This window comes from Argiope bruennichi, chromosome 7, assembly GCF_947563725.1.
Source record: "Argiope bruennichi chromosome 7, qqArgBrue1.1, whole genome shotgun sequence".
Classification (NCBI taxonomy): Eukaryota; Metazoa; Arthropoda; class Arachnida; order Araneae; family Araneidae; genus Argiope; species Argiope bruennichi.
Window position 1 is genome coordinate 133,564,692 of NC_079157.1, and position 12,000 is coordinate 133,576,691.

The 12,000-nt window shown below is 32.0% G+C and overlaps 1 protein-coding gene across 1 annotated transcript; it reads left to right on the top strand.

The window, feature by feature from the left end:
- The first annotated feature begins 474 nt into the window (after window positions 1-474).
- On the top strand, window positions 475-10,724 carry LOC129975823 (uncharacterized). Its single transcript, XM_056089050.1, has 4 exons — window positions 475-578; window positions 4,689-4,933; window positions 7,523-7,757; window positions 10,046-10,724. Exons 2-4 carry the CDS (start codon window positions 4,723-4,725, stop codon window positions 10,635-10,637), a joined length of 1,038 nt encoding a protein of 345 aa, XP_055945025.1. The 5' UTR covers window positions 475-578; window positions 4,689-4,722; the 3' UTR covers window positions 10,638-10,724.
- Window positions 10,725-12,000: the final 1,276 nt, after the last annotated feature.

Consider the following 12,000-nt stretch of genomic DNA (forward strand, 5'->3'; position numbering starts at 1 on the left):
TCAAAGGAAAAGTTATTTTTGCCTGCAAATGCATATCCGCTCTGATTTCAGGAAGCGAAGAACGAAAAAAGGAAACCGCATTGTTCTGAAGTCACATTTCATATTTTCACAATGTCTTTTCATGGATCTCGGCTGTGTTATAATAAGCGGCTTTCAATGCAATATATTTCTTCTGATGCAGTTTCTATACAATTTATTGATTTCATGCACATTGGTGTTCCGCATGTCATTCGACTGTTAATTACTCATTTATTCTTATTAATTTATTTTTCCACTCAGGATGAGCTCTTTTCTTAAATGATCCTAAATGTATGTAGACAATCAGAACTGTTCCTATAAATATTTATTTCATATCACGAAATTCCTTCAAAATATTTACATTTGACAAGTGGCCGCAACAGTTTTTTTATTATTTTTATTTTAGTCAACGCAATGCATCGGGGAAATCCACTCAAGCGCCTCTTAATGTGACGTGCCTCCGGCTCGTACGTAATTTCCCGCCACTTGTTCCCAAAATAAATTGTGGCAGAATGATTTGGTTTCTACATTCTAGTAAGAATCTAAGATCAACTGGAGTGGTGAGTACAGTCAATCTTAATATAGTAAATAAAAATCATTGCGGTTATCTTTCATTAAACGATTTCAGCTAAACCACTTACTCTTTAGAACAAGAGAAAGAATAGCACAAGCTTTTCAAAGAGCAAAACTTAATTAAATAATAAATTAATCATAAATAAATAAAAAAAATTGCCATTTTCCTGCAACAACTTCGGACCATATTGTTTTATAAGAAATACCATCTTAAAATTTAAAATTTTACCTTTCAATGATACCAAAACTTTCTGTGCAACATTTTCTTTAATTTTTGCAATTTCTTTCAAAATTTAATTTAAGATATTTTACTATACAATAACAGTAAGCTCTGATCTTCCCTACCACTATTTTTTAATTTCTGCTAAAAGTTTTTTTTTTTATTTTTCGATTGGTTTTGATTAATTATTTAAAGGTGCGTAAAAGACCTAAAAGAAAGAATTGATTACAAACGATTACAAACGTTTAAACGCCTATTGAGCTGTCTATCAAGTGGTGTGATAGAATAATAGGATTATGTGCATTATAATAGTTTATACAAAATTAATTTTCACATTATAAATATTATAAGCATTTAAATTCCAAGCAAAGCTGCGTATATCAACTGGAACGGTGTAAGCTACAATATCATTTAACAGTGAAACTTGATAAATTCTTTCATTCGCACTCCAGTTTGTTGGTAATTCGAAATTCCTATTAATAGAATTTAAAATATTATCTGCATCTCAAATTTATTTTGATTAATTCCAAATTTAAATTATAAAACATTAATTTTTTTGCTTTTATTTTTCCATTGTCATCATTGGTTAAATACGTCTAAACCTTTTGATCTCGATAGAATAATTTTTTAAAAAGCTCTTAATTCAGTCGCTGCATGTTGTGTTAGGAAAAGTAGCGAAACATTTCGGCAATATCAGAAAGAGTCAAAAGTGACGCGTTCGATGTGAACTTTTCCTATATTTTGAACTATTATTATATAATTCTTGCATTCAAAGTTTTTAAAATTGCTTCTTAAAAATATACTACTGAAATTATTTTCTAAATTATAAAATCATAATCATTGTTATTATCATTTATTAATTAAAATTATTTGCGTTTACTTATTATAAATTATTTATAATAAAAACGATTTTTTTTTTTTTTTTTTAGATCAGAAATTGCCATTTACAAGTTTTTAATTTTTAATGATCTGTCAACTCCAACACAGCCGCAGCATTATAATAAATTGAAGTATTTTTCGTTGTAGATTATAATATTTGAAATTGGTGTAGAGAATGAAAATGGCATTTTGTTTGCTCCGTGGTTAGTTTTTTCTAAAATTTCTTTTTAATACTTTTTAATTTATGTTATAATTTTTTAAGATATCTAAAGAATTTTTAAAAAATGTTTAAGGATGATTCTGGAGATCAGTTAATTGGGCTCAGTTTATAAATAAGTTTTTAGAGCTAGAAATCTGCTTCGATTTCAGATATTTACACACCTTGGTAATAAATTTAAATAACGTTTGCTAATATTTAGTATAGAAACTGTTTTTTTTTTACCTTAATTTTTTATAAAGCAAGAAAATAACTGCCGTAAAAGAATATTAAAAAATGGTAGGCTTATTGAACAATAGAAAAATCTAATTATGTACTTGAAGCAGTAAATGAAAATTATTAGAATAAATTCATAGCGTCTTCCAAATTTATTTTTAAAAAATTCCCTCTGATCGTATGTTAAAAAAATTGGTTCAATTGATCATGATTTTTTTTTGCAGGTACACGATGGTCCTTTGCATATAATGATGAGTCTGACTCGCGGATCTAATGACCGAATCTTTATTGCAATTAAGTGAAAATTTAAACAATATTTAGAAAAGGTTTAACATATCAAAAGTCTTTTATATTATTATAAAAACTGAAATAATGGTAAATAACCTAACCAGGATGTATCATCTAATTAGGAAGTTAAGTAAATTCGTAGGTCAAAGGGTGGGTAAGGCATCTCTTCTCGATATACGAGTAACAACAGCGATTTCCGAAATGCTAAATGGTGTAGAAAATGCAAAATTTTAAACTGTTGGCATTCAACTCCAATGGTGTGAAAATACTCGAAAACAATAAAATAAAAAAATAAAAACATTTTGTAGAACGTTGCATTCTTTTTCAAATGATACAACGCATTTTGTCCTTGCGATTTATTTCTCCTTGCAATTTTGGAGTTAGGGAAAAGTTCATAAATTGTTACTCACTACAATTTATTTAGAAAAAGATATTGTAGTGAGTGAATAAATGAACAAGAAAAGAATTTTATTCTGTATTTATGTATGGCATTTTGTTATATCTATGAATAAGCCTTAATCGATAACAGACACATAAATGCATTTAAATAATAATAATATATATATTTTTTTGAATATTGATAGCTCTTTTCATATTTAAATAATATTTCTCAAAAATAGCGTAAAAAATCTTCTTATTTTCCTAACAAGACAAAAATTTTGCCATCGGTTAAGAGTTATAATGTTTTATTTATTTGAAAAAACAATTATGGGACCTCATCAGAGTGTCTCGCTATGAAACCATCAGGAATTATCGTTAAAAACTGCTAAGAATGTTTATAGGTTGGAGATTGAATTTTTGATGAGTCCGAAACCTATACCTATGTACGAGTGCATAAACAGCTAATAATTTTTGGGTTTTGTTGCAACTTCCATCACTAGTTTTTATTCTGAAATATTTTTTGATTATTATTATTTAAACTGTGATGGAAATTCAAGAGCATAAAACATCTACTCAGTGTCAAAGTGGTCAAGAGCCACGCGAAGCTTCTTTTAATTTTATGTTTTTCATTTTTTTGATTGGAAAGAATGGATTTTTTTTTCTTTTTTAATCTCAGAATTGCCATCATTTTTTATAATTAATTACAAATTAAACCTTCTCCGTGGTCTCCAGCGGGTTCGAGTCCTGGTGCGGGCATGCTTGTTCAATTCCCTGTGTTCTATCTGTGAGGTGTGTGAAAGAGCCCCCTGTACAAAGGGGTTCTGCAAGCGAACCTCTTCATATAAGATAGAAGTCAGACTTCAACTCTCGGGGGCTCAGGAGCTTTGCCCTCAGAAGCCTCTGCACACTTGGCTTAAATCACTGCCTGTTCGTCAGCGGGCTTGTAAAGTGCCATAAAAAACAACAACAAAAATTAAACAGTTCTCACATAATGTCAGATGGATAATTCCTAACAAGTAAATCAATCTGTAAATAAAATAAAATATTAAGTTTATTTAAAACAAAAAAAAATTGCTGAAATAGGAAATTTCTCTCATTATTTGTTTTTTTTAAACGATTCAATAAAAGTATATTAAGAATTTTTTACAACATAATTAGAGAAATTTTTGTATGGAAACATTTTATTAATATAAGAATTATTTACAATCAAGAAGAAGTTATTATTAAAAACGCTAAATAAAAAATGCTAAAATATGATTTTTCTTATTTTCGTCTTTTTAGTACTTAATTTACAATTCGTTTTTATAAACAACATCGCATCTCACCCTTTTTTCGGATTTATTGCTAGATGGCTCACTAGCGAGGCGATTAACACATTCTGAAAATATTGCATTATCGTTGGGGACAGAAAACTTCTGAAATTTGAAGTGAGAAACAAGTCGATTGCAAAATTCATCTTTAGAAATCTATCAAGTTAGATAAACAAATGAAAAAAAAAATCCTTGACACTTTAATGCTTAATAATGTGTCATTCGCAATGCAGAATATAAAAAGCAACCTTGTACATATGTGTGCACCATTAGCAAATATCAAGAGATAATCGCATTTTTAGTCCAAATTTTAAAATTTCAATATAATTGTATGCATGCCATTTGTTTCTTGTAAGAAGTTTTAATTTAAACATTAAGATTATTCTATCCTACAACACTATTTCCAAGTATTACATAATGCTTCATATGACTTTATGAAAAGAATAATTTTGGATACATTCTTAAGAAATGAAAAAATTGCAATATGTAAAATTCTGCATAACAACGTATTATTAAAATTCATTATTAAATTTCAGAAGCACTTACATTTACAGAACTCTATCTAATGAAACATAATTTCTGACAGGAATGAAAAAAAAATCGTCTGTCTTCATCTGGAAATGGCGAATATCAAGATGCGTCTCTTCTCACTTTGGCTGTTGAGTCTTTGCAGTGCAACACTTGGGGAACTGCCCTTCGCCCCTGGGTCATGCTCGCAGAAATGTGAAAGTCAGGCGAACGTAACGGAAGAGAATTTGCTTCCTTGCTCGTGCAGCTCAAGTTGCGCATTCTACAAGGACTGCTGCTTTGACTCTCGCCATCGAAGAGTAGGTAAGATTCCTTGTATGCTGTTTCAGAAATGGCTTCTATTAGGGCGTCCTATAAGTTTCTTTCCTATGTCTAATACGAAATGAACACACAATATCATTTATTTTGTTATATAAGAACCCTTTTGCTCTATTACTTTCTTCCATCTCTCAGGAAGCCTCATTATGCCTTCTTTCCAAAATTGTTGTGTTTTGGACAAATCCTCCAGTACCGCTTTTATTTCGCTGATGGATTTAAAGCAACGTGAAGACAATTTCTTAAGGACAGAAAGGAGTAATAATCAGGCAGAGCGACATCTGGAAAGTATGCAGGATGCGGTAAAACATCCCAATCAAACTGTAAGAGCTTCTCTCTTACGACTCATGCAATAGGTGGTCTCGCGTTGTCATGATGAAAAACAACGCCTCGTCGGTTCATTAATTCTGGCCCGATTTTTTTTTTTTTTTTTTTTTTTGCTACGGCAGCTTTTAATTGATTTTGTTGATGACAGCATTTCGTAGAATTTATTATTTCATCTTGAGGAAGAAGCTCGTAGAAAACTACGCCTTTCCAATCCAACCAAATGGACAGAATAACTTTTTTGGGGGTGTAGTTCCGGCTTGAGCTGAAGTAGAGCTCTGGTACGAAATGAAACCGCTAGACGGCTAATAGATAAGCCTGCATGTTTGCCCAAACAGACAGAGTGAGACAAGGCCATTCATAGCGCGATGAGAAATATACTTTTGGGACATCCCAATAAGCCGGAGGTTTGAACCAAATTTCTCTAATGATTCCAGATGCCCATTAACTGTGACATCGAAAATCAAATGTCCTCCTGCTGGCGTAGAAAAAAGTGATTCCAAATAAAAATCTAGTACTAAAATTATTTCAAAGCGGGGCGAAATAAAACAAAATCACAAAAACCTACAACCTCACCATTTCTCTCAAGGGCCTTCGCTCGCCTCGACTTTTCACGACATCGATGTTTGGAAAATAAGATTTTATTCCGGAAACTTACTAAGGTCCAGTATTACAAATCTCCAGAAGAGGGCATTAACGTGTCTAGAGTAACTAAGTCCTAAAGTCGTTGTTTGGAATTTTGAAGAGAGTGTGTTGGTTTAGATGTCCTCTTTGTCATTTGACTTTATCACCTCCAAAATAATTCTACAGTATCTTGAAAAAAGAAGCGCCAAAGCAATTTAATCAATCAATTGGATCAACATAAGAACACAGTTTCCATGAAACTTTTCTAGTAGATGTTGGATCCAAGATCTATTTTATTGATTTGCATATTTTCATTTTTATTTTTTAAGCGTACATCGAGGTGACCTTGTGTTAATTCCCGGCTTTGAAGCTGAAAGGTTTCCGGCTAGAAATCTGATTCCTTGAAAGATTTGTCATATATAAGATCAAACGTCTCTTTTACTGCCGTTCGGTAGTTTCCAGAGAGAGTGGTTGCTCAGGTGTCGTTCTCGTGATCTGGCCATAACTGAAAATTATAAGTCCATCTTAAAATAACCTTCGTGCTGCTTCATTTTGTATAAATTTCCATCTATGTAAATGAGATAATTTAGAATTTTTAAAAAATATATATATTGATTTACGGTAAGGATTGCTGAAATCTGGTGGTGAGCTTGTGGGTATGGGGTGCTAATGGAATAAAACATAAATTGCAATAATATCAGAAGGAATACCCTTTTTCATCGTCATTTTATGTAAGAATACTTACTTATTCAAAAGTTCGCAATTCTATTGCTCGAAAACGCAAGGGAGAAAATAGAGGAAAAATTCATTAATTTATAATACTGAATCGTAAATAATCTCTCTTCTTTTTACTATTTAGTACATTAGTGAAAATATCTTTTATTTGTAATCGGGATTTTGTAATTCGAAAAATGTAGAATCTTTTAAAGTAATATTTGTACAATCATAATAAGCGTCAATCAAGAACTTTAGTAGATTGAGGTTTAATTGCCTGAAATTTAATAAAACTTTCAATACAGTGTTATTAATATGTAGACACGCTGATAACCTACAATGACTGAACCTCAATAAATTTTAATTAAAAAATTCAAATTCTTCTGATAGTCTCAGATGCCGTGATCCAAAATGAAGAAAAATTCCTTTCTTAAAACAATCGACCAAAGAAATTAGCTGTAAAAATGATTATTATAACATTTTTTAAAAATATTTTTGTAACTTCGTGTTTTTAAAGATGGAGTTTTATAACTCACTTTTTCAAGAATTTTAGAATTCAATATAACTGTGAGCTCTCGGTGATAATACACTATTTTACAATTTTCTCATCTTATATGAGAGGTGTTATCTGGCAGTGAAACGGAGGGAAAGTAAATTACAGGATTCCATAATATTGATAGCATATCCATAATATTGATAAATTACAAATTAAAACCTAAACAAATGGAAATAATTGAAATAAAATAATAGTAGTGGAGTAAAAGTCTTTTTAAACTACCTTTTTTTATTCATTTTATGTTGAAAACATCAAAAATATCATTTTACTTGCATTTACCAGATCATGAAAATGGTTAACAAAACATTTTATTTTTATCCCTACGATAAAATCTCAGATCAATACTATTTTCATTTCAGATGTGAGCGCAATAACGGTATCTAAGATGTGTATTTCCTTGTCGAAGAGAGGCAGATTTCTCGCCATCTCAGGATGCCCCAGCAACTGGTCGGGGTCTAGCCAGTTCTGTAGCGAAAGCATCGGTCACTTGCCACCTGTGACGAGCACCACGTCCGGGATCACTTACGCAAACCTCTACTGCGCGGTCTGCAACGGGGATGGAGAGAAGCTGACGACGTGGAACGTAGAACTCCGGTGAGCTCGGAATCGTTTTTGCACAGGATGCCTCAGTAATAGCCTTAATGTTGGACCAACTCGGAATCGCAGTAGTTCCGAGTTGGAGCATACACGCACGAGTGTTCAGCAACTCAAATAAAAGATGACGAGCTATAAAAATAAAGTTCTTTAAGAAAAATATCATGGGTCAAAGAATTTCAGACTGAAATTGAAAAATACAATAAGTGCTCCAAAGGGAAAGAAAAAAAAGTCTTTCCTTTTTTTTTCGTGTTATAACTTAATATGTACCACTTTTTTTAATTTGTAAAGCGATGTAAATATCAAAGTAGATGCAAAACACTTTGGAAGATGTCTCCAGTGACTAAGTACTGCTAATGCAGAATTTGCAATTCGGCATTTGTTGCACTTTTCCATTTTCGGTCATCAATTACTTTTAAAAAAGGTTAGTAATTCCCTAAGGTTTGATTTGAGGATGGCAAGATTTTTAATTCTATGGAAAATTTCAGATAGTTCTCTTTTAATTGTGCCTTCTTAATGACATAAGTCAATGACGCGTTTTGGTTTAAATCAACATATCGTTTATTAAATTACGCCAAGTAAAATAATTTTCAGTATTTTTAAGCATTAGTAATTAATAAATAAAAAGGGAAATTTTTTAAAGATCCGATGAATTGTAAAAAAAGAATAGAGAACAAAATAAGTTTATTAACAAAACATTTACCTACATATATGGCTACTTTTCGGCATAATCGATATGTCATATCGGTGGCCTCGGATCCTTTTTCCAATGGATGTTGCCGCCAGTTTTGTGAGTTATGACTTACCATTCTTTTAGTGCTCCTCATTCAGCAATAAGCATTCTTTTAAGTAAAGATTATGAAACGGGAATGCATAAACATCAAAGTCAATTTTCTCATTCTGCCCCGTTGTCTGGCGTTTCTGCATACATCGTTTTCCCTAACTCTTGATCGAAATCTTCTGTTGTTATAACCTTTGTACACATTTTTCGAGAGGAGGCGTTCGCGCCGTCTGAATTGAAGGTCAAAGCTTCCATACTAATGAAGAGCTTTAAAAAAAGGTCCATCTCACATCAGTTTCAGTAACGTTCTTCGAAGAGAGAGGGCTTACCGATATGACATATGCCTTCTTGACGGTTAAATCGAAAAGGAACCATGTCTGTACATAACTTCTGGTAATAACTTTTTTTTTTTTGCTCTCCCTGTGTTTGTGTTTTTTTTTTTTTTTTTTTTTTTTTTTATGATCCGTCGAAACTTTAAAGAAAAATAGATTTTGTACTTTATAATGCAATTCTCGTTTGAGTTTAATACAGGGTATCCCACAAGATATGCAGCGTCTAATATTTATAGATTCGGATAGAACAGGTCAAGATGAGTATTCTGATGAATAACAAGTGGTGTCCCCGAATAAAGCGTCACAGTCTAACTACACGAAGAATGTTAATTACGAATCTGACAATTTGTATTTCAAATTATGATGTATACGACGATTGCTCAACATGGCAGCTTCCCTAGATCACTGTGGTCACCACAACATAAACGGCGGCACGACGATTAAAAGTACGTACGAAAGATAAATGATTATTGGTTTACACAAGATGGTGCTAAACCTCACAGTACTCAGCGGAACTTCGATCTCTTATCTGAACATTTTCACCATAGACTTATTGGACCGGATTCCATTACGAAAACAGACAATGTTATAGAGTGGTCACCTTACTCCCCAGACCTTAACCTATGTGATTTTTTATGGGGACATTTGAAAGACAAAATGTATCTCGCATAGCCCTCAACACTGGATGACTTGAGAGCAGCAATTGAAACCGAGGTCGAAGAAATTGAAACACATGTTTTGCAGAAAACAATTGCGAATTTCGATTCCAGATTTCGCCATGTCATTTGTTCAAACGGTTTGACATTTCGAAAATCCGTTGTTTCGAAAGTTCTAAATAAACATTGATTTTCACTTGGTTTTTTTTTTTTTCTCCATTTCTTGAAATTTTCTTAACACAAGCTTCACATATTAATTAGACTATGACGCTATATTCCCACATGTTAAACATCAAAATAATCAATCGTCTTGACGTGTTTTTTCTGAATCTGTAAATATAAAACGCTGCACACCTTGTGGGACACCCCTGTACATGCAGCAACAAAATACTTATTATGAGGAACGGGAGTTAATTGAATATGTAAGTGTATTGTATATTGGACAAGGACCTAGGTTTAATCATTACTTAATGATAAAACCGGCATTGCATCTAACTCTCTTTTTCCTTTGCATTATAGATGCTGTCCTGAACATGAAGGTTTAGATGGTCGCCATTATGTTTACAGAAGAGGTTACCAGTGGAGCAAAGTTGACAATCACAGAAAATGTCTGTGCAATTATGTTTCTCACTACAATGATGCTAGCTTCACTAACAGCTTGGAGCTCAGATCCTGCGATAGAAGTCGAGAAATTTCAAGATGTTCCTCTTCTTGGCACAACGATACAGTTAAAGAACTGTGCAAGGCGTTTGTGGACTCTGTTTACATTGGCGAAAGGATCTACAGAAACATTTACTGTGGCCAATGCAACTATGAAAGACTGGACCGAGCCAAATGCATGCCAACTATTGTAGAGCGCAAGCTTTCAGAAGGTTCGGATATGGCTAGTATCTTCGAGTATTGTACGAATCACCACTTGAGCATTTGTTTGCATTATTTCGATCATTTAAATAGAGGGAAAAGCTACACTTTTTCTAGTCTGCTGAACATAAGAGAAGAAGGTTGTATACCTCCCTCTGGAAAACGCTGCTGCACTGGTTTTAGGTACGATTTCAAAACCAAAAGGTGTCGAGAGCTTGTGCGAAGCAATAAACGCCGTATTAATTTTTAGATTTCAAATTTGTGCTCAATCAATTACCATTTGTATAAAGTTAGTATTGATAATAAATCAAAATATTGTGAAACTTTTATGAAATAACACGTTTATTTATTAAGTAGTTAGACTCTGTTAAACAATAATGAATGTAACATTTCAGTGGAATTGATAATATTTCAATGCTGAATTCCCAGTTTTTGAACATAATTGAAGATTTTCCTAAACATTGCAGCATGACAATAGTTTATGCCCGCTTCCTCCGTATTTACTTATTTTATTAAAATTTTACTCTGGACAAAAAAGATGTATTTAATATCATTGCAATATTTATGTGCACAAACATGGAAATTAAAACAATGGAAAGTATTATTATAAAGTATAAACAATTTTTTAAAATTGGAGGGAATAAATTGTACTAAAACAAAATAGTTGTCCTCGAAAAGCTAATACTTCGAATTTTGATGTGATGCAACAACGATTTTCATGCGATCGCATTATCCGAACTTAAGGAGGGAAAGCATCTTGAGAAAGACCGGTTAAAATTTAATTAAAATTTTGATAAACTTGACGGGCAACTCCTACGTTAGAAGTTCCAAACGTCTACACTATTCGTTCCAATTTGTTCCATACTATTCGTTTCAGGATACCGATACAGCACTTTTGGATCATTCTCCTTCGCAAACAGGTGGTACACAAAAAGATGGATGCCTCTTCGGTAAATAATCCCAGTTCCTTGTATTCTTAAATGTAAACATCTCTCCCCCCCCCTTTTTTTCTCCCATACTTGTTTTTTTTTTTCTTTTGATAAAATAAATGGCTCCTTAAGCAGTGAAAAAGTATGGAGAATTTCCGCATCCTAGAACGACGAGTACAATGCATGAGGTGATTTACAAATATTAACCAGCTTTAAACAATATCAATTAAAAAATTTATCATTGAATTTAAAAAAACAAACTTTAAAAGTATATTCTTTTAGTTAGTTTTTAAATAAATTATTCTATTTCATAGGAAATAGTTGTTGCACAAATTGAGTTTGGAAGTAACCGTTAAAGAAATTAGTAAAGCTAAAACTGAAAAAATGCTTTCAAAGTCTCTAAATACTCAAATCATTGTGAGCTTTTTTGAGATAAAAACATTACTACAAAAAAAAAAAAAAAAAAGTTGAATTTTTGTTTATAATTAAAGAATTATACATTTTTTAAAAAGAATTTTCTATGATTGTTTCAGAATATTTGAAGTAAATGCAAATTTTAAAAAAAAGATCTCATACAGAACAGAAACGCCGTCTCATACCACTGAAGGATTTGATGGGCATATTACAGGAATTTTATTAATATTAATAGAATATTTACAGAAGACGAAAAAAACAAACATGTAA

What these genes read in the sequence shown, in the direction of transcription:
- LOC129975823 (XM_056089050.1), top strand. Translation starts at nt 4,723, where the DNA reads ATGGCGAATATCAAGATGCGTCTCTTCTCACTTTGGCTGTTGAGTCTT. An exon ending in CTCTCGCCATCGAAGAGTAG is followed by an intron (nt 4,934 to 7,522) that starts GTAAGATTCCTT and finishes TTTTCATTTCAG; the next exon opens with ATGTGAGCGCAATAACGGTA. An exon ending in ACGTGGAACGTAGAACTCCG is followed by an intron (nt 7,758 to 10,045) that starts GTGAGCTCGGAA and finishes TTTGCATTATAG; the next exon opens with ATGCTGTCCTGAACATGAAG.